The following is a 25,155-nucleotide window of genomic DNA, read 5'->3' on the forward strand; positions in this document are numbered from 1 at the left end:
CATAATGACTTTATACTATGCTGGAGGCATTGTATCACCAGTAAAAAGGGAGCTATGCTGTTATATTTTACTGGATATACGATTATACCAACAGAGTAAACTTCTACTGTCTCAGGAAAATATACAAAAACCTGAGTTTAAGGTAGTCTTTTCTTTAGCATGCCTGCATCTTATAGTCCCTGTGAATGATTAACTCTCAATATGATAAACTCGTTTTGTTAATGTTATCACAGCCTGCTCTAGAATTTATCTGGAGAGTAGATAAGATGACTCCTCAGGTTAGGAGACTGCAAAAGGAGGACAACCTTTTCATGTTACATAATTTCACCTTCACTCCCTTGCATATGGACATCTATTTTTTTCAATCAATGACATAAAGAGCATAAATGCTTAAGGTAAAACCCTCAAAAAACTGAGTAACACTAGCAGAAAATTCCTTCAAATCAAGATACACACAAAGGAAATTGGGCAGCAAAAAATTAGTACAAACAAAAACCCAAAGAAGAAACACTTCTTGGCTGTTCTGGAAGAATTTACATCCACCTTTTCAAACAGCTTTCCAAAGCCAAGAAAATCTGTGGTTTATAAATGAGAAAACAGAAGAACAATGAAGACCAACTATATGATTTAATATAAATACATCTTTATGACAAAGGTAAAATACATGGTTTCCCTTGGTTTCCTTTGAATATTTTAGAATTATTTAAGCTTACATTGCACACTAAAATAATATTTTATTAATTTTTACTGCCAAGAACAGCAGAGGGCAAATTCAGTTATTGGAAGATCAGCTGGTTTTATTCTGGTTTATTTATCATAAAAAGAACTGTTAATTAAATACTCAGTGCAAAATATCAGTATAGATGCATCAACCCAAAATAGCACAGGTTGGCTTTCAGTATTTATTAGATTCTGGTGTATGTTTTCCTGCTCATGCTCAGAAAAAAACAAACAATTCAACCAGAACAAACCAACAAATCCCTAAAAACACAACCAACAAACCAACCAAGAATAAAAAACCCAAGCAAAACAGAGCACAAACACTAGGAAAAACTTCTAAATGGGATTTATGCTGAAGACACTGAAAAGAATTCTCATGGAATGAAAATGTTAGCAAGGCAGCACCAATTTGGAGATATGCTGGACACCAGCCATTAGTCCCTCTGCACTTGCAGCTGTTGCTAACAGTAGATGCACAGGCCAAGCCACCAGTGGCACAATGCAGAGATAGAGGGAGGCAGGGGTCTGCAAGCAATTTTGAGAAATTCCTCTCCAAAGATGTGCAATTCATGAAGATCACAGTGCACTCCAGAATCCAGAAATGCTTACTCACAGAAGCACGCCCATTAGCTTCTGGCCTTGGACCCAGAGCATGCTGGCACTGCTGGAAGAGAAGCTGACGGGCAGCACTCTGTATAGCAATCCTGCAACATGATGCCACGTCCTTGCTTCAGACAGCCCATTCTGTTGGTTACAGCAAGGGCTGCTGAGTCCTCTGTAGGTGCATGGGAACCTTTAGGTGTCCTCTCAGTGCTGGCTGCATGGCCAGTGCTCTGCTCCATGGGGAACATGGACAACCATGGCTGCAAGAAATCATTCTACTTGGAGGGGATGCCAGCGCACACCTTGACTTACCCTTTGTGCAATGCCCTGGGTTTTGCAGGGCTGAAGGGAGATTGGGCCAGAACCAACCTTCTTCCTCTTCTTCCCCAAATGATGAATTCCTACTCTGTTACTTGCAAGAAGAATGCATAGGAAGAGAAGTGATCATGTTTAGTGTTTGTTTCAATACCTACTGTATCTGCCCGAGTCTTTTCCTACATCATCTCATCTTTATTTTTGTAATTACTTTCCAATTTCGATTGACATTATCATAGCCCCCTTGCTAGTCACCTCTTGGCTCTTATTCTACTTTTTCTACAGTGCTGACAGCCTGGAAGGAGGCACTAATATATATTATAACATTAGGCTGCACAGCATCTGGGGCATCTTCTTCAGCCAAAATAAACATGACTCTTTCTTGATTTTATGTTGTTCTTATTCAGAAACTTTTTCTTCTAAAAGTACTTCACAGTCTTAGTATTTGCCCCTTTTATATGCTGGATGCTAGCAGAACATGGGCTTAGTCTGCCAGCAATTCCCTTTGGAGCCAGACTGCCATGCTAGCCTCCTAACTAGCAAAGCCAATGGCAAAAAAATCTTACCATCAACCCTGATCATCCTTAAAAGAATCCAAAAAAACCAGGGCATTACACCAAAACCTAGACTTCAGAAAAATATTCTAAGGAAGAAAATAATTCCCTGTCCATTTTATTATTACTTCACCAGTGTTCTTTGCACTTCATCTCTGTCAGGTTTCATCCCAGCTGGCAACAAAGCCCCACACACTTGCTCATTCACTCCCTCACCAGCATGATGGGGGAGAGAATTAGAAGGGTAAAAGCAAGAAAATTCATGGATTGAGATAAAGACAATTTAATATGTAAAGCAAAAGCCTCATGAACAAGCAAAGCAAACCAAGCAATTAATTCACTGCTTTCCATGGGCACAGTGTCTTCAAGGAAAAGCAGGGCTTCATCATGGAAAAACAGTGACTCAGGAAGACAAATGCCATGGTTTTGAACATACCCCCATTCCTTCGTCTTCCCCCGGCTTTATATCCTGAGCATGATGCCATATGGCCTGGGATATCCCTGTGGTCAGTGGGGGTCAGCTTTTCCAGCTGTGTCCCCTCCCAGCTCCTGTACCTCCCAGCCCTTTCACTGGTGGAGTGGTGTGAGGAGCAGAAAAGGCTTTGGCAGAAAGCACTGCTCAGCAATAATGAAAATATCTCTACATTATCAACACCATTTTCAGCACAAATCCAAAACACAACCCCATAGAAGCTACTGTGAAAAAAGAAACCGAACCTCTATCCCTGCCAAACCAGCAGCCTCCCAGTTTTCTCTTCCATTAATTCCTCAGTACTTTGCACCATAAGGTGATGGCTTTAGCAGTTTTCTTCTAGATGGAGATTTACTCATCCTTCTACCACAGCTTTAATTTATTTTTCTATAAAAAAGGCCATTGACAGCTACTTTATGCTCTCCACTGAATTCATTACTATCAAATCAGACTAAGACTTTAACTGAACCCAAGGAAAATGATGTGACCAAACTGGAAGATTGAGCCTATAGCTTTAGATCTTGAAAAAGCAAGAAGCAATCAGAGATTTCTTTGGAGATAAACAAACATTTTCATTGAATGAATCATCTATAATGACTTTAATGATGTTAAAAATACAATGTATAAATGTAGGAATATAGCAGTGAACAATTTCATGACCCATGGGTCACGGGGATTTGTGTGAGTGCTTTCTCTCAGTGATGACTGTATCTACTGTCTACTGTGGCTGACTACTTAACACAATACCTCCAAAGAAAACATACAGAGCTGGTAAGGATATCCAGATAAAAAACTGTTTTCTCAATTTATTAGTAAACCTATTTCCTAATACAGAGTTGACACTTGGTGGTTTGTGGAACCGGGATTTTCTCAGAGAAATATGGAAAAACAGTTCTGACCATGTATTGCCAAAATACAGTGCCTTTATATTACTCAAAAGTGGAGATTACATTCTATCTATGCAATATATATCCATTACTTTGCTTGGAAAAGATATATTCATTCATGCATTTTCACAAAACTGAGTGCAACAGCACTTTGTGTTATCCCAGAAATAGCAATATTTCTGTGCAGCTATGGAAGAAGATATTCCTGCATGTAAAAAGTAGTATTTCCAGTATTACTGGGAGGAGAAAGAGGTTTTTCTTGTATCATTTACGTGATATACACAAGTATATACTATCGTCCCACCTAATGACAATATAATAGCTATTTTCTCATAAGTATGCCTGCAGTAAAATAAGTTAGGCTGATACGATTTTGCCTTCCTTGAGTGTTGAAAAACTGGAATTCAAGATGGTTTTGGAATCAGCATAAGGAGAAGCTGGACAAAACCCCACAGTTAAAGAAGCTCATGCCATCTTAGGGAAAACTAAACAGAATATTTAATGGAACCATAGGATAACCTAACTTGGAAAGGACCCACAAGAATCATTTGGTCCAATTCCTGACCCTACACAGAACAACTCCAAAAACCAGACTACAAATATTTGGAAAAGAGTATTTTAAAAAATGCTTATTTTCTGCATTTTGTAATGTACTTGGTCATGGATCTATATTATTGCATTTGTAATCATACTTTTCAGCAATGGCTTTTAACATTGTTGCTCTACTGCCTTTGCAAATAATGAGAAATAACAAAATTTCTCAGTATATCAGAAATATAACACCGCTCTAGAATTGCCCAAAGAGGTTATAATGCAATTTCTGACAAGAAAATTGCATTACAACCTGACAAAATTCGGGACAATTTTTAGGAGGAAATCATGGCAGACCCTGTCTATCCCAAAGCATGCTTCCAGCTCCACAAGGACTCTTGGGGTACTGCCATGGCAGGACTCAAGGCACACTCTTGGGCACAAAGCAAACACTGATGGTGAACTTTGTATCAGAATGCCCAGTGGTGGTTGTCTCTGCCAAATCTCAAAACACAGGACCTTTAGTAAAATGCTCAGCTTACTGAGCTCTCTGGGCACTCTACTGTACACCCTTCACTCAGGCCCTTCAGTAAATTCTGCAGAGCAACTCTTAGTCAGCACATCCCAACCTACAGCAAAATGCCAATGACTAGGAATGACTTATTAATTTAAAGAGCACCCTTAAATCATCTTTGCTTTGTGTCAGCCTATTGGAGTGCCTGGGGCAGACAAATAAATAAATCAGAAAACAAAGGGAAACAAACAAACAAACAAACAAAAAAGCCAAAATGATGCTGCAAAATCTACAAATGCTAACATTGCCAATAAGTCAAAATAACAAAGTGTACAAAAGGAGAAACAAACCAGATGGTCAGTCATGTAGGCGGTCTGAATGAACAACTCTGGAATTTGTTTTGAGATACATATAAAATTAAGTTAACCATTTCTATCATTTATGCTGTTTGAGTATCAAGTTCTATGGAAAAAGTATGAGGCTTTCTGGTAGCTGAAACACTTAAAGGACTGGATGATTGTAACACTAAGACTAAAGGCTACATCAGTAGAATGGCTAAACACTTTAGGCAGTATCAGAGTCACAAACCACTATTTCAGGAAGAGGACTCATTGTAACTTTCTGCGTAGTAAGAGCGCTAGAATGAAAGGCTGCATCAAGATCTTTGCATGCACACAAAGTCCTGGGCAAGGGTGCAAAATGATGCACTACTCTGGTTGCAGCTATGCAATACATTAAATGCTGTAGCCTTGAAGAGTTGTGATGCCTGGAGTGTAGGACCAGGACCTTTCCAGTAGGAAGATGGAGCATTTCCCCAGATTCTGTGTTCAGAAGCCTGTCAGCACACTGTATGAAATGATGCTTCCTATTCTCTTTGCTGTATCAATTTGCCATTTCTATTATAGTGTGCTTGAGAGAACAGGACCCTAGTAAAATAATAATAAAAAGCAGCTTCAAATCCTACAGAACTAACAGAGCTAGCATGTAACCTCTGAAAAGTATTGTAAGGCACATCTTAAAACTACATGAAAATATTATTTGTTCTTTGGTTCCCAGAGGCAGTTTTAGACAATTCAGCTTGGAGAGAAAACAACAAAAACAACCAACCCACCCTTTTCTTTAGAGCACCTCCAAGTGCTTTTGCCACCTGAGCATCAGCATGTGGCCAAGAGCCCTTTGGTACTTTTCTCCTTTGTGCCTGTAGTGAGTTGGGGCACTAGCACCTTGGCTGATGGTTCTCCTGATGGGCACGGGCAGGGTATGCTGCCAGGGCAGGCAGGGTTTGGGCAGCCAGGCTGAACATGAGTGTCACAGCAGCCAACAGCCCAGTGCAGGAACTCAGCTTCCAGCTACCCCAAACTAGGCCAGTGATAGTGTACTTACTCATCCTAAACCCATAGTTTGATTTGTCTCCTCTCCTAAGTCAAGATTAAGCTCTAAAACTGGCTTGAAAGGAAGTAGATATGGGCACTCTAGACCACTGGGTTCTTCAGGTTGCTGTGATAGGAGATAAATTGTATTTACCCCCAGCACCCAAATGAAATTAACTTGAATGTAACTTGCAGTCCTTCAGTAAGAATTAGAACCCTGACAAACTCATCTCCTGAAACCCTATGTCCTATATCAACAGACCATTCTGTCTCTTGTTCAGAAGGGTTGACAATTGAGCCCTGAGCTCAAAGGATGCTCAAAACTACTGCTTGATGCCAACAACTTTGTCTTACCATTGTTTTTGCAGCTGATGATGTTTTAATTATCCATCCAGCTTTGTAGTACAATGGGTACCATTGCCTTCAATGCTTTTATTATCATTTATTGCTGAATTTTAAGTATCATCCTAATTAGTAAACATGATCTAATTACCTAAAACTGCTGTATTTTCCCTCCAACAGTGGAGAAACAATAATTTTATTTTCACGAAAAGCTACATGTTCTTTTCAGAGCAAATGTCAGGATAAAATTATGCAAAAGAATTATTTTTTAATTTGTCTCTTTTTAATAGTCCAGTGGAGGATCTTTTTCTCTTCATTTAATTCTCATTGCAGTTAAATAAAGTTTTTTTTTTTCTTTTTTTACTTCTATTTTTTTTCCACTAAAGAGGGAAATTACTCTGATAAAAAATAATAAACGTTTCTACTGGGAACTAAGGCAAAATGTTACTTGGTGTTATTTTATTCTCACTTCAAGACAGAAAGCTAAAAGTGAGAGAAAATGTTATTTTTAAAAGCAATAGTGTTGCTTTCTTCACTTTTTTTTTTTTTTTTTTTTTTTTTTTTTTTTGTGAAACTTAACTTATTTTCTGTGGAGAACGTGGAAGGAGTAAGAAACAGGTGAAATACCAATTGAACTGGATATTTCACCATGAGCAAATAAAAGCTTTCTCTCCTTTGCAATTTAAAAAGTAATCAATAAAATTCAAGTAATACATTTAAAATACCTGAAATTAATGTTGGTCAAGTAATTTTTATTTTCCGTGTAGTTAAAGACTACCATCATAAAATGTAAAGTATTTCCCCAGAGTCAGCTCTCTGGTGACCCTGGCTATTGCAATGTCACTGCTTCAGGAGGAGCTTCTCTGGCAGTGCCAGCTTGAGGATGTTGGAGCTGAAGATGCTTCCCTGCCTAAAAAGTGGGGGAAGGCAGGAGGAGCTGTCTTCATGAACCACACATCTGGGTGTTGGCAGGGAAGGGCTCGTTCCTAATCACACCATGGCCAGCAGCTGCAGGGTGACACTTCTGCCCTTCTGGGGTCAGGGTGATGTGCTGGCTGTCCCTCTGCACCTGTGCTGCTGCTGCTGCATGCTCTCCAAGTTGTCCCAAAGGAGCAATGCCCTGAGGAGGCTCTGGGAGATAAAGCATGGACCACTTGGGGATGGTAGAGCTTCTGATTGCAGGAAATGGGGGGTGAGGTGGAGTGGGGTATTGAGAATGATGGTCACATTGAGAAGGCATCTGGTAAGGTACACAGTGTTACAGGTATTATCTGCTATAGTATTGGCTGCACATTCATGATTCATCATGCATCAGAAGTAGCCCAGAATGGGGGTGGTCTCCATCCATGGAGATATTCAAACCCTGCTGAACACTGCTCTCAGAAATCTACTCCAGGTGGCTCTGCTTGAGCAGGAGAATTAGACAAAATTACTTTAGAGTTCCCTTCCAACCTGTCATTGTGTAAATCTGTGACCTCAGGTCTAGGCTGGCAAATCTCCATCTCTAGAAGTTAGGTCTTCCTGCTTATCCTTAAGAAATTCTACCCACCTGAGGAATGCCCTTCATGACACATTGTGCAGTCCTCAGACTGGCATTTCTCTGAAATAACAGCCTTCTGAGATGCTTCAGTTTCAGTAAAGTTCTTAAATTCAAAAAAATCAAAACATATTCTGAGTTTGAAGGGATCCAAGGGGATTACTGAAATCCAAATCCTGGCCCTGCACAGGACACGCCATGAATTACACCATATGTTTGGGAGCATTGTACAAATGCTCCTTGAACTCTGTCAGGCTTGATGCTGTGACTGCTTCCCTGGGAGCCTCTTCCAATGCTCAGCCACCCTCTGCTTTTCCTGATATCTAACTTAAACCTCTCCTGACACAAATTCAGTCCATTCCCTCTGTGGTCACCTCACTGGTGACCACAGAGAGATCAGTGCCTGCCCCTCCTCTTCCCCTCACAAGGAGAGGATGTAGGCTGCAGTGAGGTCCCCTCAGTGTTCTCCAGGCTGAACAGACCAAGTGACCTCAGGTGTTCCTCACACAGTTCCCCTCAAGGCCCTTCACCATCCTCATGGCCCTCCTCTGGGCATCCTCCAATAGTTCTATATCTCTCTTTTATTGTAGCAGCCAAGACTGCCCCCAGCACTCAAGATGAGTGCAATCTGAAGCAATCCACATGGACATGTATTTATTTTATGCTAGGGATTGACCTGAGACAAAGGGCCAACCTAAGGGCTTATACATAACTGAAGCTTCATTTAAAATTTGAAGTTTGGACTTGAATGAAGCTTGAATATTAGTGAGCAACAAATGGCACATATTACTAAGAAACATGTTTAAAAATTCAAGCACTTTATTTAAATTGCCTCTTTAAAAAAAACCTCAACATCTAAAAAAATACAGCTCTACATATAGTATTTGACTATATTCAACTCTGGGACTCCATTTTGGTATTGAACATAATAAAACCACAAAATCAAACCAAAACAATAAAAAAGGTGTGGGTCTCAATCACTGTCTCTTTGAAACAGTAAGATATATTCCATGGTCCATTCCATGAATGCTGCTGTTTCTTCTACTGAAGGGGCATATCTGTGTGATTAAGCTGCAGATAGGCAGGTGGTATCACTCTAAAACAGTGAAGGTCACAGGACACTAAGTCAGTTTTATGCAGCATATCACCACCTTTTACTCAGCAGTGAACCTGATGCTTTATATTGCAGAATATAAATTCGTTTTCAGGCAGGGTCAAATCTACCTGACTGAAGTACTGACAGAGCAAGTCACAGTGTGAACAGTGGCTGTAGAGCTGGGGTCCTGCAGCTTCCTCAGAGGTATGTTCAGGAGGATAAAGAGTCTTTCTTGTCCACCTTCCATCTCAGATGATGCAGCATATGCCTGTGAATAGACAAGGCCAGAGGTCTGCATCCTTTGAAGAGTTTAGCACAAAACCATTTTTCTCTAAAGAAAACCTCTTGTCCTTAGAGTTTTAATGTGTGACACATCACCCAACACAAGACAGTTTGACTGTAACAATTCATCTTTCACCATGCCATGTTCTAATTGCATGTTGCTTTACAGTGCAGTATAAAATAGAGGACTATCCGAGCAGGCTATTTCACATGTAACTGTATTACCTACATGAAGGTAAGCATTTTATTCTCTGATAAAATTCATTCTTTTCAGGTCTTACTTTTCAAATTCATAGGCATCTTTTCAGCTACTGATTTCTTCACTTTTCCTTAAACTAAGAAAGTGCTTAAAAGCACATACAGTGCTGTGCTTGTGAGGCAAGTAATTGTTTTACCTTTATGTCCAGGACCCAGATTCTGTCTATTCTGCAAACAACTGGCAAGTCCCTTAGGCAAATCCTTTCCATGCTTGAGAGACTAGCTGCTCTTGGTGGTGATTGAAATAAAGGCATATCCCAAAACTATAGTTTGCAGTGATGGAGGCCTGCAGCCTGCTTTCTCCAGTGGGCACCATGTGGCATATCTTGAAGGTATCTACAATTATAATAAATTATTAGGAAGGGGATCATATAGGAAAAGGCAACAGGGGATGGACATTACTTCTAAGTAGGCACCTTCACCATCCCTGGGAAACTGACAGGATTAGCAAGGAAACAGCAAAGTGGGGCCAGATGAACAGGAGTATCCAAAGAGCAACATGCGACACCTTTGAATACCTTGCAAACCTTAAAACTGCTGCTAGTTCTTCTGCATCTATGCCATGGTATTTATTCTATCAGCAGTGTCAGCTCTAGTGAAGAATGAGCACTGCTGCCCTTTACCGCTGTGTCATCTCAGCCACCTGACATGGATGTGAAAACTCTTGCCTGCACTCTACAACCTTCAGAATAACAGCAGTTCAGAAAATGTCTGCTTTGGATGCAACATCCAAACACACCACACTATGTAAGCCAAGACTCTGAGAGCTGTATTTATGCAGAGGAACTATTCATATCAAAACCACTAGCTGCTATAGACAGATACAACACTATGGGCCAGCACTTATAAAGATCCTGTTCTAACTTTGTGGGTTAAAACTGTACCCTCTAGGCTAGTAAGACAAAAAAAAAAAACTTAGTAGTGACAACCTGAAATGCCTGCAAATTAGTCCACTGTGCCTTGGAACAAAATACAAAGAAGACAAGGGTTATGTACTGGTTCAACTAGACAAGCACTCTGCTCCTGAGCAGTAAGCAGAGAATTTGCACACCCAGCACTGTAAGAAGCTGCAGACAGTGGAAATGTTTTCTCAGTTAGAGACAAGAGATTGTCTTAAAAACAAGCTATAAAAGTTTATATTCTTTCCTGTGACACAGTGATATTCATCCCACATCACTTGAGCCATATAAACAAGAGGCTTAGTGGAAATGAGTGGCTTACTTATGTCAGTAAAGCAAGAGGAAGATATCAGACAGATTTGACTTCCCTATCCTCTATTAGGAGGGAGTAACACACTTTTCAGAGGTGGTTATCACTGAGCATTGGGGTGTAGATTAGTATCTATGAGAAGAGAAATTAAACCTTTGGTTCTGTCATTGTGTAAGTTTTTTGCTATCATTGCTCTCTGGAGTTGCTTGAGCCTGGTCAACATTACTTACCAAAGCCCTTTGAACTTCATCTTTGAACAAGCTAAGAATAGGGGTTTCAGCACGTTGTCCAAAACCAGTGTTTTTCTGGTGTTTTATCTCCATGGACATTGAACATGTGCAGAAAGGCTATATGTGAAATATCTTATTAAATGAACTGCTTTCAAATAAAAAAAAAAAATAGCATGAATATTTAGACTGCTAGGTGAGGGTGTGTGCTTAAGTATGACTCAAATTTTGCTGCAGTGCTACAGCAAGATGTAGGAGAAGACAACTGGCTTTGGGCAGTGGCACCGCTTTTTCATCCGCGTCTGGAGTGATGCTGGAGTCCCGATGCCGGCTTTCCCTCATGAGCCGCCCGGGTCTGCCAGGCCACGGTCACCTGCGGCTCCTCGCAGGTTTCGGGGCAGGGAGCCGGACGGGGCTGGGTGCCCCGCGGCGGGGTGACGCCCCGAGGGCACGGAGAACCAGGGGGGCGCGGGGCGCGGCGCAGGGTCCGCGGCCGGGGCAGAGCCGGGCGCGGGGCGCGCTGCTCCGCGTCCCCTCGGGGCGTTGTTCGCCCCCCGCGTCCTTCCTGCTTCCGGGGGCCGCCGCGGGGAGGATTTGCCGCAGATGACATCAGCTGTGGATGCTGGAAAGGCGGCGGCGGTGCGGAGGATGCGCCGGCTCCCCCCCTTCCTCCTCCTCCTCCTCACCAGGTCCCTGCCCTGCACCGTCTCCGTATAAAAGCGCCGCCGCCTCCCTACCCGCCCTCACTCCCTCCCTGCCGCCTGCGGAGCTCAGCGCCCCGGAGCCGCGGGGCGGAGGCGATGGCCACCGTAGTGGTGGAAGTGGATTCGGAGCCCTCCTGCAGCATCCCCAACCCGACCTCCACCTCGCCTAGTCTCTCCCACCGCTTCCTAGACAGCAAGTTTTACCTGCTGGTGGTCATCGGCGAGCTGGTGACTGAGGAGCACCTGCGGCGGGCCATAGCCAACATCGAGCGAGGTGAGGCGGCGGGAGCCGGGGCGCCGCCAGCAGCGCCGCGACACCCCCCGCCGGCGCCCTGTCCCCGCTGGGCGCGGCCGGGAGCCGGGATTGCCCCCGCACCCATCCCGCCGAGCCGCGCTCTGCGGCTCCCTATTCCCCGGGGGTCCCGCCGCCGCCGCCCCCCGTGACCTTGCCCCGCGGGGTGCGGGCGCTGCGGAGCGGGGCTGGAGAGTCGCGGGCAGCCCCTCCCGCCGCGCGGGGCGGAGGGGCCGCGGGGAGCGCAGCGCCCGCCGCCGAGCCCGTCTGCCCGGAGACACCGGCGGGTGGGCGTGGCACGGTCCGCACTGCGGTCCCGATGGCAGCCCGGGGCGGACAAAGGGCGGCTGGCGGTGCGGTGGATGGGCTGGGCTGGGGCTGCGGGGCGGCTGCCGCCCGCATCCCCCGTCCCCCAGCGCCGCGCCGAGCCGGCGGGGCTCGGGGCGTTTTCCCTCTGGGCGGCAGAGGCTGCGCGGGCGGGAGCGCAGCCGCGCCTTTGTGTCTAACTTGGGGCGCTGGGACTTTTCTGTCGTCTGGACAATTTTTCAGGACCCAAGTTATATACGTGTATATGTGTTCCAATAAAGAAAACCCGTATGAGTAACAAGGCTGTTAAACCGAGCGCTCAGCCTCGTTATTGTCCGTCTGCGGGCTGCTCTGACTCGGCGTTTATTTGTCCTTTTCTTAAGACGGCGATCCAGGGTGGTATTGCAAGCGAAATGACAGTTTTATAAGTTTTCCTTCTGGTCTCTGATACAATAGATTGCAGTCTATATGCGGAGAGGTGGGGAAAGAAATAAAAAAAAAAAAAGCCAAGCTGTTGCGGTATTAGTGGAATAAAGCACAAATAAAATTATTGCCGGACCTTACAGTTAGCTAAACTCAGTTGATACCTGATTTTATAACATGTATTTTTTGTTCTGAGCTGGTGAAAACAAAGATTTTAGGAACTGCCATTGTTAAGAGTGGAGAAGAGATCCCAGAACGGGGAATTGGTAGCAGCCTTGTCATGTAGGTGTGGTTCAGCAGTCCAGCTAGGACTTCGTCTGTCTCTATTGTTGATTTCTCAACCATTGTTGCTTTGATTTGGTTATTTCTCTGAATTCTTTTTCATTACTGCTTGAGGTAAAAGGCATCCTCATCTCAGCTAACTAGTTTCATCATAACCTGTTCATCTTTATTGCTACCATTGTCTCTTGGGGGAGAGCTGCTGAGGCAGGTGCTTTGTCATTCAAAGCTTCTTCAGCATTGCATTTCCTTAACTCTATCTAATTTTTAGTTGTGTTAGAAGAGAACTGGCTGCATTTTAATTAAATTGTCAAAGATTATAAAGCAAATTGGTAAAATTTCTTCCCTCAAGACAGCTAATATCCTTCCTCTGAAGAAAGGCTCTTCAGTTTCTTCTTGAATCTCCTATTGTACAGTTGCTGCTGCATAGCTCAGTTGCTGCTATCTCCTGCCACTAAGCATAACACCCACTTACAGGTTTAGGTGTTCAGAGGGAATGCTTTCGCATTTTAATTCATCATTTTGGATTAGAAGTCACCTTGCTGCTTCTAGTATCAGACCATCTGATTGAGATTTTTGCCTCCTAAGAAAACTCCTCGATGAAATTGAGGTGCATTGTTCTGGATGAATACATTGGGAGTCTGATGCTCTATCTACGTGAGGCAATTGTGGGCTCAGCTAATATTCTCTTTGGAAAGTCTGGGAAAAAAACCACTTCTTACTGCCTTTATTCTCAATAGAGCTTTAAATATGTTTTGGTTCTTAATAACTCTGCCTCACTGTCTTCTCTGGTACATCTCCTGAGTACCATCACTGAAAACTGTGGATTCATGCGTCAAACTGCAGAGCAACGTGTCAAAGAAAACATCTGCTGATAACACATCAGTGGCGTGATGCTACGCAACCTGGTGGAATGCAGAGTCATTTCTTAATATATCGTGGGGAGGGAATGGCGTGGCAAGACGCATTTTCAGTAATTACATTTTGGATGTGACTTTGCTAAGGGGGCAATCCTCCAACCCACCATCCACTAAAAGCGAAGAGGGGAGTGAAGAGAAAGCTTCAAGACTTTTCCACTGATTTAGCAGATGCTACTGGGTGTGCCCTGCCTGCTGTCTGATTAGTCCTGTGTCTAGTGGCATTGCACTCCAAAGGCTGCAGAAAGAAAGAAAGAGCTCCAGTTCAGCCATGTTTACAGCAGTTATGTGCACACCCATCATTATGTGCACAATCCATCATTGGATTGACCTTGGATTTTAGTTCCACGTCTACCTTTGTTCCGCCCAAAATCTGATTTAGTGATATCGTTCATTTAATACTCTCTGCTATGCTATAATATGGATGCATAATTTTTGCATCCAGATTGCTGAATCATGCAGTTCCAAATTTTGCATAGTCTACCTAAATTCCAGCTTCAGGTTCTGTGTTCATAAAACATACAGGCTTTTTCCCTTGGCTTTGTTTATTTTTTCCTATTTATTTTGTGTTGAGTCCTGCATTTTGGACCTTGCCTGGCTCAATCAGTCAATGATTGAGCAATATTGACTACATCTAATCAGAATCTTATCTCTACAGCAAATTAGGATTGCACCAAAGGCAGCTAGGGATGGTGGCTAAGTCCTACCATTAGCAGCATTGATGAATCGTAGGCAGGTTGTTTAACTGACCTCCAGAAACCATTGCAGCTTCTCCACCCAGCTTGGTGTCATAGGCCAGGGGAACTGTTTATCTTCAAGCTTCTTGAAGTTCAACACTCATTCATCCAGTGTACTTCAGCTTTGTGATCAACATCAGTTTAATAGTTATTGTTTTCATATGTGCGCTATGCGTATGGTATTATATCATCTTGGTGTTCCTTGCTCTCAAATATTCCAACACCTGGAAAATATTAAAGCCTGTTTAGATGTATTTGCCTGCCAAAATTTGTCCCAAAGATGTACCATATGGCCAAGAGCTTTCTGAGAAAACCAAGTAAGGAGACTTGCAGAAGAGTCTTGTCTCTGAACAATGATGCGTCAGTCAGGAAGTGGAGGTGGCTGGTTATAGCTCAGTTATTTTTCTCAAGTGGTTATGGAACACAGGCAATACTGTATTTTCAAATTTTTCTAGAGATTCAAATGGCAGCTACTTAGTTGTTGGTAGCACACTGCAGTAAGCTTGCTACTGCCTTTACTTGGATGCTGACAAGGATGCATTCTTCTTGCAGAAGCTCCAGGCTCTTGAAATGCAGATGTTCATATTTGCATGGAGAACCTACTCAGAGCTGCAATGGGAGACTGACACTGCAGATCTGGTTTCACTGCTAGTCCTTCTTTTCTCCTCATGCTTCATCCCTGCAACATGGCTTCTGCCAGTCTAAGTTCTGATATTTCTGCTGCCCTGGAACAGAAAATACGTATAGCATGAGAAGTGGCATTGACATCCACAGCCTGAAACCCTGACAGAGTTAACAGCAGTGATAATTCTAGACTCATTCTGAGGGGTTGGACAGACACCTCCTCAGGCATCTTGTTTCAAACCCCAAAGTGGTCTAACCCAATAATTTTATGCAAAGGCATGGTCGTGTGGGGAGGGGCCACAAGACACTTCCTCACCAGCCATCCATTTTATGTTTGCCAGTCCATTTGTGTAGATGAAATGATGGTTTTTTAGGACAAAAAAATGAGTGCAGTTTTGGTTTTCAAAATTGCAGCAGTGCCTAGACTTATTTGTAGTGTTACTGCCTACTTATTATTTCAATACTAGAACATTTTTTAGAACAATTTAAAAATAAAAATTATAGAAAAATCTGAAGTATATTATACTTTTTTTTTCCCCCCAAAAAATTATTCATCAAAATCTTATTAAAAAAAAGCTTGTCTTTTGGCTGCAATGACTTTTTTTATTCCTGGTCAAATTTCAGTCTTTAAAAATCTACATTGGAATAATATATTTTTGGTTCTATAAGTATAACATGTCTCACTTTTTAAGTAGCTGGGGGGAAAACAGTAGGGAACAGAGATGTGCGGTTTGGTTTTTAAAAAAAAGATCAAGCACAGCATTTTCAAATCTCAAAACTAGAGTTCTGACACTTCATAAATAAAAGATCACTTAAATTTTAATTTAAAATATGGTATCCTTCAAAGATACTGAATGAAGAAGTCAGCAATTTAATACTTTGTATTTAAATATTAATTAGCAACATACTAGGTAATGCTGCTTTTTTCTTCTCAAAAGGGCAACATGACTTGTTTTCTTCTCAAAAGGGCAACATGCAAATTGTCCTCTGAGTGATTCACTCTTCTGTTTTTGTAAAACTCTGTATTGCCATTCTAACGTCATGTCAGGGACATTGGTAACTTACTGTGAAGTGGCTACTACTGCATTTCTAAAGCTGGAGCCTTAAAGAATGGTCACCCTTAGGAAAGGCAGATTGGCTTTTTCTGATTCCTGTCAGAATACTTCCAAAAGCGTTTTTAAAAATAGCTGTGTGCCTTGGAAGGATGCGAGGCTGGGCTTGGAATTTAGAAATATGCAAATAGATTGAATGCAAATAGAGTAATTCTCTGTTAAAACTTCCCGTGCTCCTAAGCTCGATGTGTTTTGTATTTCGAATTTTAGGAATCCGGTCATGGGACACAAACTTGGTCGAATGCAACTTGGATCAAGAACTGAAACTTTTTGTGTCTCGCCATTCAGCTCGATTCTCTCCTGAAGTTCGAGGTGAGTTTAAGAGCAGAACTGCTAAACTACACTCTGAAGCTGCCTGGCCCATTAGTTTGAGGGCCTTTTATAGAGTTAAGAAAACTCACTTTTTGATTGGTGCTATATGAAGAAGCTGTTCAGTCTAGTAGTGCAGTGACAGAAGCTTATTGTGGTAGGTAGAGTACATACCAAGCAATAACTGGAAAGGTTAGCTCTGTAGTTTGACAGAACCAAAACTGATGTCACAGTGGTTGCACAACTGCAGCTCAAGCCCGTGTTTCTTCCCAAAGGACTTCAGCTTAGCTGTCTTTCTTGGTATGAGAAACTGAGTTATGGTGAGTCTACCTTCACTCATTGGAACTTTGTTTGGCTTATATGAGGAAATCAGAAATGCATAGGTCTAATAAGACTAAATCTCTTTTGCTGCCTGTTTTCCAAGCCCATTCTTCCTTAAGAGGATTCATTCAATAAAGTGAAACATTTGTTTACCAGTTGTGAAGTGCAAAGTTTGGGTTTGTTCTGGTTTCTTGAGAATCAAGTGTTTGGTAAGTTTTCTTAGATTTCATTACTTTTAATACCATTGCTGAATGAGTGTGGATGAATTTAATCAGGTTTCTCATGTGAACATACATGACCTTTTCAAAGTAGTAGAGGTTTCTGTCATTGGTGTAATCATTGTGGTCATGTGCATGTTGAGTGCTGTTGTGCAGTACAACCCAGTACTGAGGAGTGCTGGAAAGTACAGCTGCTGAAACATCTCTCATGTGTGGAGTAAAAGGGCTATGAAATTTTGTATCACACTGCTAAATGAACTTCCTGAGGTCAGTTGCTATTCATTGTTGACAAAGAGACCCTGATGCCTTGCTAGCATGGCAGCACTGACCTGATGTTTTTGAATAATGTACAAAAATGTCTTGTGTAACTAACTTTTTCTTCTTATGTTAAAGCAGTTTTTGCTGTATCTTCCCATATCTAGAGAGAGTAAAGCACTGCCAGAGTTAAGAAAAAATTATATACTTCTATCATTTGTCCTCTGGTTTGAAAACGAACAGAGCTAATAAAACAATACACAGCACGAAGATTTGAGTAAAGACATGCAGCCCTTTATTTATGTGGATGTAAAATGGGGCCTAGAATACTTGTCTTTAATTTCATTTTAAATGTCATGACGCCTATTCAACTTCACAGTGACATTTGTTGCTTTGCTTTACAGAGAGGAAATTTATCTTAAGGAAATGCAAAATGCAATGAATCCCATTTTTGATTACTTTAAAACCTAAAGATCCTGTGTTACTCCTGTAGCAAAAATAATACAGCATGAGTAGCATTTTCACTGTCTTTTTAGATGATACAGCCTAATACCACTGTGTGAATTAAAATAAAGCAAATACTCTACTTTCATATAATAAGATTGTGCACCCCTTTTTCAACGAAACAATGTAGAATTGTTCAGGAATTTTTCTCTGGGAATTGTATTTTTGATTGATTTTTTTCCCCCCCCTTGTTTGTCTAGACTTTGCTGTTTAATCTGCCATTGTGTTGAATTCCAGCTTAATTGCATGTGACTGGAATTCATCAACATCTCTGACAAGCAGGAATGAATGTGTTTTTCACTACTGCTCAATCTTCAGACAATAAACTGCCAAAATCTCTGCTTAAAGAGCATTAAGGGAGCCTGAAACTTGAATAAAGGCGATATCAAGGGATAAAGCTATCTGCTTTGACCAACTTCTTGTCTAAAATTTTGTGGAGAAGTACATTTGTACCTCCAGAATCCCACTGTACAGATCAGAATTATTTTCTTTCTGCTTTTCTCTGATGTTGAATTCTGCTTGAGGCTCCTTTGTATCTTTTTTGCTTTTTGGCAGAGAGAAGGCTTCTTTGTTACTACATTCTAATAACATATCGGAACATGTAATTTCTGTTACAGCACCTAAATATTAAATTTTGGGTGTTCAACCACTGAAAAAGTCAACTTTGATACTAAAGATATGATTGTAAGTATGTATGCCTTTATGGTCCCAAACTCAGAAATGGAATTTAGGTAACTAGGTGACCTTTTGTCCAAGGGAAGTATTCATCCAAGGTGGTGGGGTTGCCTGTGGAATGTAATTAAACAAGTTTTTTTTTTTTTTTTCCCAGCCCTTTGAGTCTGAAGTCTGTGCAGCTCACATATAGAGACAGTTTACTCTTGAGGAAAACCCTGTTTTTTTCAGGTCCGACTGCTGGCTGGCTGGAGGCTGTTTGATTACCATGTTTAATTATGGTAATTGCAGTGCTGGCTCAGTATATGTTTGTGTGCTTCTCAGAACACTTGAGGATATGGACAGCAGCAATGTGAAGGGTAGGAATCTTTCTGAAGAAGGGAGCTTGGAGGAAATGGGGCCAATCCAGTCCCCATGCTATCTGCCTATGATCTCAAAGGAGAGACTGTCAAAGCATTTGGGTGTTTTCACTTAAAGAATTTAAGGTCTGATTCCCCCTCTCTGTGTAGTGAATAGCAATGCATATACTAGTACTGCAGGGAGCATGATCAGATCCCAGGACTTTTTTTGTGTTCTTTTCAAGGGAATGGGTTCTCACGGTGGTATTTGTGCACATTGTATTCAGATGTTGGGTAATTTATGAGTGATTTATGATTCCCAAAAAATAACATTCAGAATGGAAGTGCCAACAGATCTTTTCTGCTACCTTGTAAAGCAGCTGAGTTAGCAGACTCCTTAATAATAACAGATCATTGATTGGTGATGTTGCCAGGTGCTGGTGAAAAATGAGTAATGCAACTAATTAAGTGGTTGCCACAACAACAGGCAGCATCACTTTAAAGGGGTACTCCAGTGGTGCCTCTGTTTTCTTTGTCATGTACTGATAACTTCCATCTTATGGTAATATGAAAAGGACCAAAAAAATGCAAACAATGTGCAAGCTGGAAAAGGAAATGTGCAGCTGGCAGTGAGGCAGAACAAGTGGAGAGTCTTGGAAGGAGCTCATTTGAAATTGCAGCTGTACCTACCAATCTTTGCTTAATTAGCAAGAAAGTTTCAGCTGCATAAAGCAGCTTCACAAAAGACCCATGTTTTTGGATGGGGGAGGGTGAAGCTGTTGAGGGCCCTTCTGTAAGACTGTACACTCGTATTTTATCCCTTAGTTTCCATCTGGGGACACTTGACTGTTGCACTGGTGCATATTCAAGCCCTTTTCTAGTTAAAATCTATTTTATTTAAATAGGTGCTCACCTCCAACATTCTAATAAATACTGCTCAAGCTATGTATTGTGGCTACTTTTTACTTTGTTCTATGATTATCAAGAACATATAAATGTATTTCCTATCTAGATAATACCTCCTGTTGCCCATCAGCCAGTGCACACACCAACTGCTTATTTGAGTTCTTCTTTACCTGTACCTAAGACTTTTTTATTGCCAACCTGCCTGCAGCCAGAGGGGATCTTGACAAAGTGCAAGACATGTTTTATTCCCTCTTGGCAGCCACCTGCATCATCAGCAGCAGTGAGTTTGCCTCTTTCAGGCTTCCTAAAAAGCCTTTGCTCTATGATACTGTAATTTCCTGTGTCAAAGCAGATCTAAAAGCAGTTAACACTACACCTAGTAGCTTGCCATGTGAGATTGTGGAGTCAGTAATAAAATCCTGAACAGCATGGGTTTTGTGCTGATTTACCTGAAAACTGCACTTCATCAAAATTCCTCGAGTCAGGACATAGGGCTAAACCTATAATTTGAAATGAAACAAAGGGAAAAGAGACAAGAAGTCAAGACCAGATTTGTCAGGGACTATTAGAGTGCCATAACTGCCTAGGAATTAATTTTGCTTAAGGTCTCAGGTAGCCTGGTATATTTAGGTACATGCTTCAAATATGATTCTTCAGGTATTTAGAGACTGTGCTGGTAGCTGGAGTAGCTATTGAGTAGAATCATTTTAGCACATTATATGTTTGGAGAAGTTAATTTTATTTGGCTCCTAGTCTTGGCTTTGTGTCTGTAAGTGTTTGCGCATTGAAAGCAGGAAGATGGAGGCAGACTGGCAGAGACAATTGAGCTGACTCACGCTGCAGTGGCTGCGAATGGTGTCCCTGCAGGGTGACCTGCAGCTGCCACTGGGCCAGTGCTGCACCGGGGAGCTGCCCAGCAGCACAAAGCCAGCAGCCCCTGGGTCCTGGTGGAGCATGTTGATGGCAGCAAATGCTCCTGAGCTTTTGTGGGGAAATGCTAGGATTTCTGTGGTTCAGCCTACAGTGTAATAGCCTGTGTGTTGTCAAAGCCTTCTTTTCTTAGTACTATTTGAAATTTCAGAGTTGGGCTAATAAGTCTTTATCATCTTTTTTACAGTGAGTAAGGTGTTGATGTGACAATCATTCTGGCATTGCCTTCCATTTCTGCTTTTTTTTAGGAAAGATCTCAAAGAAAATTAGCATGAATTTGCATTGCTTCCAAAACACCAGTACCTGCTAATGCTAAGCTGTTAGTATGAATCAGCAATATTAGTGAGAGGTTATTTTTAAATGCCTTGTATCAAAATTAAATGCAGTAATTGTTTTAGAATGGCCCATGTTTTATCAGAACAGGTTTTGGCCTGTGTAACGCAGCTACCAGAGGCACAGGATTAAGTTAGTTATGAATAATGATAGAATTCTAACTGCATTATGAAATTTGAATCCTCATTCCTCTTTATTAAAATGAAAACTAAGCATACCTAATGGTATATTCACAAATATATATTCATGTTGTTAGGGGTTATCTGATAGAATTATAATTCTTAATATGTTGCTTGTGAGATTCCTCAATCTTTTTCATAATAATTTTGTTTATGAGGGATTTCTGAAACTGAAAACTTCAATATTTTATTTCTGACTGCTATATCATTTACAGATGATCTACCTGTTATCTCTTCCATTATGGATTTATGATAAATGCTTAAGCAGAAACTAACTTCTTTTTGTCATGTGCAACGTTTTGTCAGATGTCTGTTTTTCTTAATTTTGTTAAGACTTATGTGCTTCACTTCTGTGGAATTCGTTACCTACTCATCTAATTTATCTGTTTTTCTAGAGAAACATTAAAGGTATTAATTGGATTTTATAATGAGAAGAGGCTTGATCCAAAGGCCTATGAAATGATTGGATTGGATTTTGGATTAGAAAAAGTACTATCTAGTATTTTGAAGTTAGAACAAAGACAAAAATACCCCCATAATTAGCAAAAAAGTGAACATTTTATCTTCTTTCTTGAAAGACAAAACGAATACTTTTTTTGAAGTGAATTGCCTACCACTTTATTCAGGACTAGAACTAGGCCCAGTAAGAGGAGTTGAGACACTCCCTGTCTCCAGACTGGGTGGAATGGGGAGCTCATGTTTGTTCCACTGCCATCTGTAGAATAAGCATTGCCACTGTGGCTACTGATACCAACCTTGCAGGAGCATGAAGTGCTCCAGCTGTCTTCTGCCTTGTAGAGACAGGTACAAGAGGTACCTTTTGCTGGCTGCAAATCCATGTGATCCTGACTGCCAGGAGTATCCCACAGTACCTCACAGTTCCTATGAGCAGGGGAGTTAAACACTGCAGTCAGTAGTAGTCACAAACAGAAAGCTGGATAGTCCTGTAACAAAGGTGCATGGTTTTACATCAACCCCCACAAAAAGATAAGATAGTTTGGGGTTGTAGTTGCTGGTGGTAACCTGTTCCTAGAGCTGAGGAGAAGTGCTCCTGGTGACCTGGATTTGCAGATTTTAATCTGTTAATGATTCAAAACCAATTCCTGGTAAAATAAAAAATTGAGTGTAAAAAATTGTAATAAAATAATAACCAATTTATAAACAAACTTGTGTGAATTTCAGTATTGTTTTGGTGTTGAAATTTTATGTATTTTAGTACTTGAAAGCTTGTCTGTAATGGTGAGATGGTCACAATCCTGTGTCTCTCTGCCCCTGTCTCGAGCATAGCTTGGTGTGGGACATTATGTCCATCTGTAACTCTGGAAAGCTTGAGGTTTTATTTAAAACAAGAAATCAGCCCCACAAAAGACAACCCTGCCCCCAAAGCAAAACAAAATAAATTCTCTTGCAAAAGATTAGCCATATTCTTGGATTTTGTAATCTGAGTGATTCTAAGGAACCACACAGACTTTCACATGGAAGTCAACTCCCTGCTCTCAAAGGCTGCCTTTGAGAGCAGGACAAGTTGTATGGCAGCTGTAGCTCTTCTGGAGAGCAGACTGATCCTGGCTTTGGCTCCCATGTCCTGAGTCATAGATAAGTTTTCCTACACCTTGTAAGCTTGTCATGGTTGAGGATCTCCCACACCCCTGAGAGACTGGAAAGGGCAAAAGTAAGATAACTCATGGTTCCAGATAAAGGTGAAGACAAAACCACGAAAACAACTGAAACCAAACTAATTAGCACAGTGAAGGAAATGGCTCAGCATGTCATGCAGGCAGAATAATGCCCAGCCATCTCTGAATAGCCCCCACCTCAGTAACTAAACATGCCACCTTCCTCCTCTACTTTTGCTTTTGTTGCTGTGCATGATATTGCATTCAGGTAGTTTTGTTCTGGTCAATTTTTTTTTGCTGACACCATTGTTGAGCTTCTCAAAGTAAAGGGGATGAAGTTTGACAGAGCCCTGTGAGTCCAACTGCAGGAGTCTTGCTTCTGGTCTTAAGGCTTGGAAACGGCTCACATCCTCTCATGAGTTTTATGTCCCTCCAACATGCTTTCTTAACCTCAGACTGTGTCCTGTAGTTTTTCTGGTCTTGTAGAACTTGCACAGCACTAAGACAAACTTTAAAAAAAAATAAATTTTTATGTGGCCATTACTTTAAATAGAAAGCAAGCCTTCAAGAATATCTTGGGATAGGATTTCATGCTTGTCGCGAACTAATAATTTAATGGCATTGCTCATAATAATTTTTATAGTGCTATTGATTTTTTCAAACCTATCATTACTAGCTGCAAAGCTCAAATTCTAAAAGTTCATTAGGCATGGAAGATTTAAATATTTTTCAATACTAATTAGGCTTTTGTACACTTACCATTTCTAAGCAACTTTACATATTTTAATCCTCCTGTCCACTGTTTCTGTAATTCTGTTCTTTTTATGTTTCAATCTGCTGTTTTATCTAGCTAGCTAGCTATCTAAAACCTGCTTGAACTTGTGTGAGGTGTCTTTTTTATTGTGTCCTACAGTGTGAATTGCTGAATCAGATCAAAAACATTTCACCTTTCAACATAACACATGAAAAACATCAAAGTTACTCAAAAGAAATATAAATTGAGATGCCATATTACTTAAGTGACCCTTTAAAAAGTAGGGACAGGCATCTTTGACCATAGCACCATCTCAATGGCCTAAATAGTTTGGCTGTACTGATTGTATTCTTGAAGTGAGAATACTTGCTCTGCACCTATCAACCCTCTGTACCTATTAAAGCCTGTAATTATAACAAGAATCACATTTTGTCTTCAGCTTTGGTGGGATAGTGTCATTGCATGTCAAGCAGTGGATTATCTGTGAAAGGAGACTTTGCCAACATACTCATTTTGTGATGAATAGCAGGATCTGATAGTATTAATCTGTTAGGAGCTCTTGAGTGGGGGAAGCCCATTTACTGGGTGTGGGTCATGGGCTCTCCAGACATTTGTAGACACTAATCAGAAGGAGACCAAGGATAACAAGATAGTAGATTTCCTTAAACATTATAGACTTACTATTCAGCCTCTTGAACAGTATAATACAACCATTCATTAGACCCCTACATATCTAAAAAGGTATTGTTTTCATTTCTGGACTGTTTCATGAGGTGTGTGCTCCCTTTGTAATTCAATTGCTTTAAATTGAAAGTGTATTCTGGGCCAAGGAATCAGCTTCTTGCAGAGAATCTGGAAAACACTTACAGATTCACTTTATTTTATGCATCTCTACTTTTTTGTTTTTCACACAGCATATTACATACTTGAAGAGTTGATGCTCCTCTGACTTTCATTCCTAACTGGAGTATGTTTTCATGCAGTGTTGGAGTCAGCTGGGCATCTGTGAAATTACCTCATGCACTCCTGAGAGTGCTCTGAGAATAAAGTGAGTTTTTAACACAGTGCCTGCTGCTTTTCAGATTAGCAGTAGTGCATTGTATTCAGTGTGGTGTATTCAGGGCAATATTCTAATCCTGGCAGATTTAAAACGTTTTGCCTTCTTGTCTTTTTAGTCACAAAAAAACCCCCAAGGATGATGTAAAAGAAGGGGCCACCATAAAATCTTTCTTTCACAATTGGAAGTGAGAGAGTGGCATGCAGGGCAGTCCTGTGTAGAGCTACCCTGACAGCCACAGATGGGCTGCTGCCCACCCAGGAGAGTGCAGTCCTTGGAGAAGAATGGTCTCACCAGCCTCTCAAGGAAGACCCATCAGGAGAGTCTCACCACACCAGCATTTACCTTCAGCACAGCTCTGAGTTAACAGGGTTCTACCTTGTTTCAGAGACAGCTTTGGTATCCCTGCAAGGGACACAGCAGAAATCAAAGGCTTTATTCTGACACTAACA

General features: G+C 41.4%; 1 protein-coding gene and 1 long non-coding RNA gene across 3 annotated transcripts in view; one reads left to right on the forward strand and one right to left on the reverse strand.

Moving 5' to 3' along the window:
* Positions 1-1,677: 1,677 nt before the first annotated feature.
* LOC306814486 lies at positions 1,678-12,101 on the reverse strand. 2 transcript variants are annotated; one of them, XR_013777178.1, is made up of 3 exons: positions 11,826-12,101; positions 9,619-9,817; positions 1,678-1,735 (listed from the first exon to the last, which is right to left on the reverse strand). It is a non-coding gene; the product is annotated as an uncharacterized lncRNA (long non-coding RNA). The 2 variants fall into 2 exon arrangements; XR_013777179.1 differs by lacking the exon at positions 1,678-1,735 and adding an exon at positions 8,770-8,941.
* The window catches only part of MAP1B (microtubule associated protein 1B), a 68,931-nt gene continuing 55,295 nt past the window's right edge, over positions 11,520-25,155 (forward strand). The window contains exons 1-2 of the mRNA XM_079330575.1: positions 11,520-11,895; positions 16,522-16,623. Coding sequence (XP_079186701.1) covers positions 11,718-11,895; positions 16,522-16,623 — 280 coding nt within the window. The 5' untranslated portion in view covers positions 11,520-11,717. The remainder of the gene's footprint in view (positions 11,896-16,521; positions 16,624-25,155) is intronic.

Source organism: Erithacus rubecula (genome assembly GCF_903797595.1).
Source record: "Erithacus rubecula genome assembly, chromosome: Z".
Taxonomy (NCBI): domain Eukaryota; kingdom Metazoa; phylum Chordata; class Aves; order Passeriformes; family Muscicapidae; genus Erithacus; species Erithacus rubecula.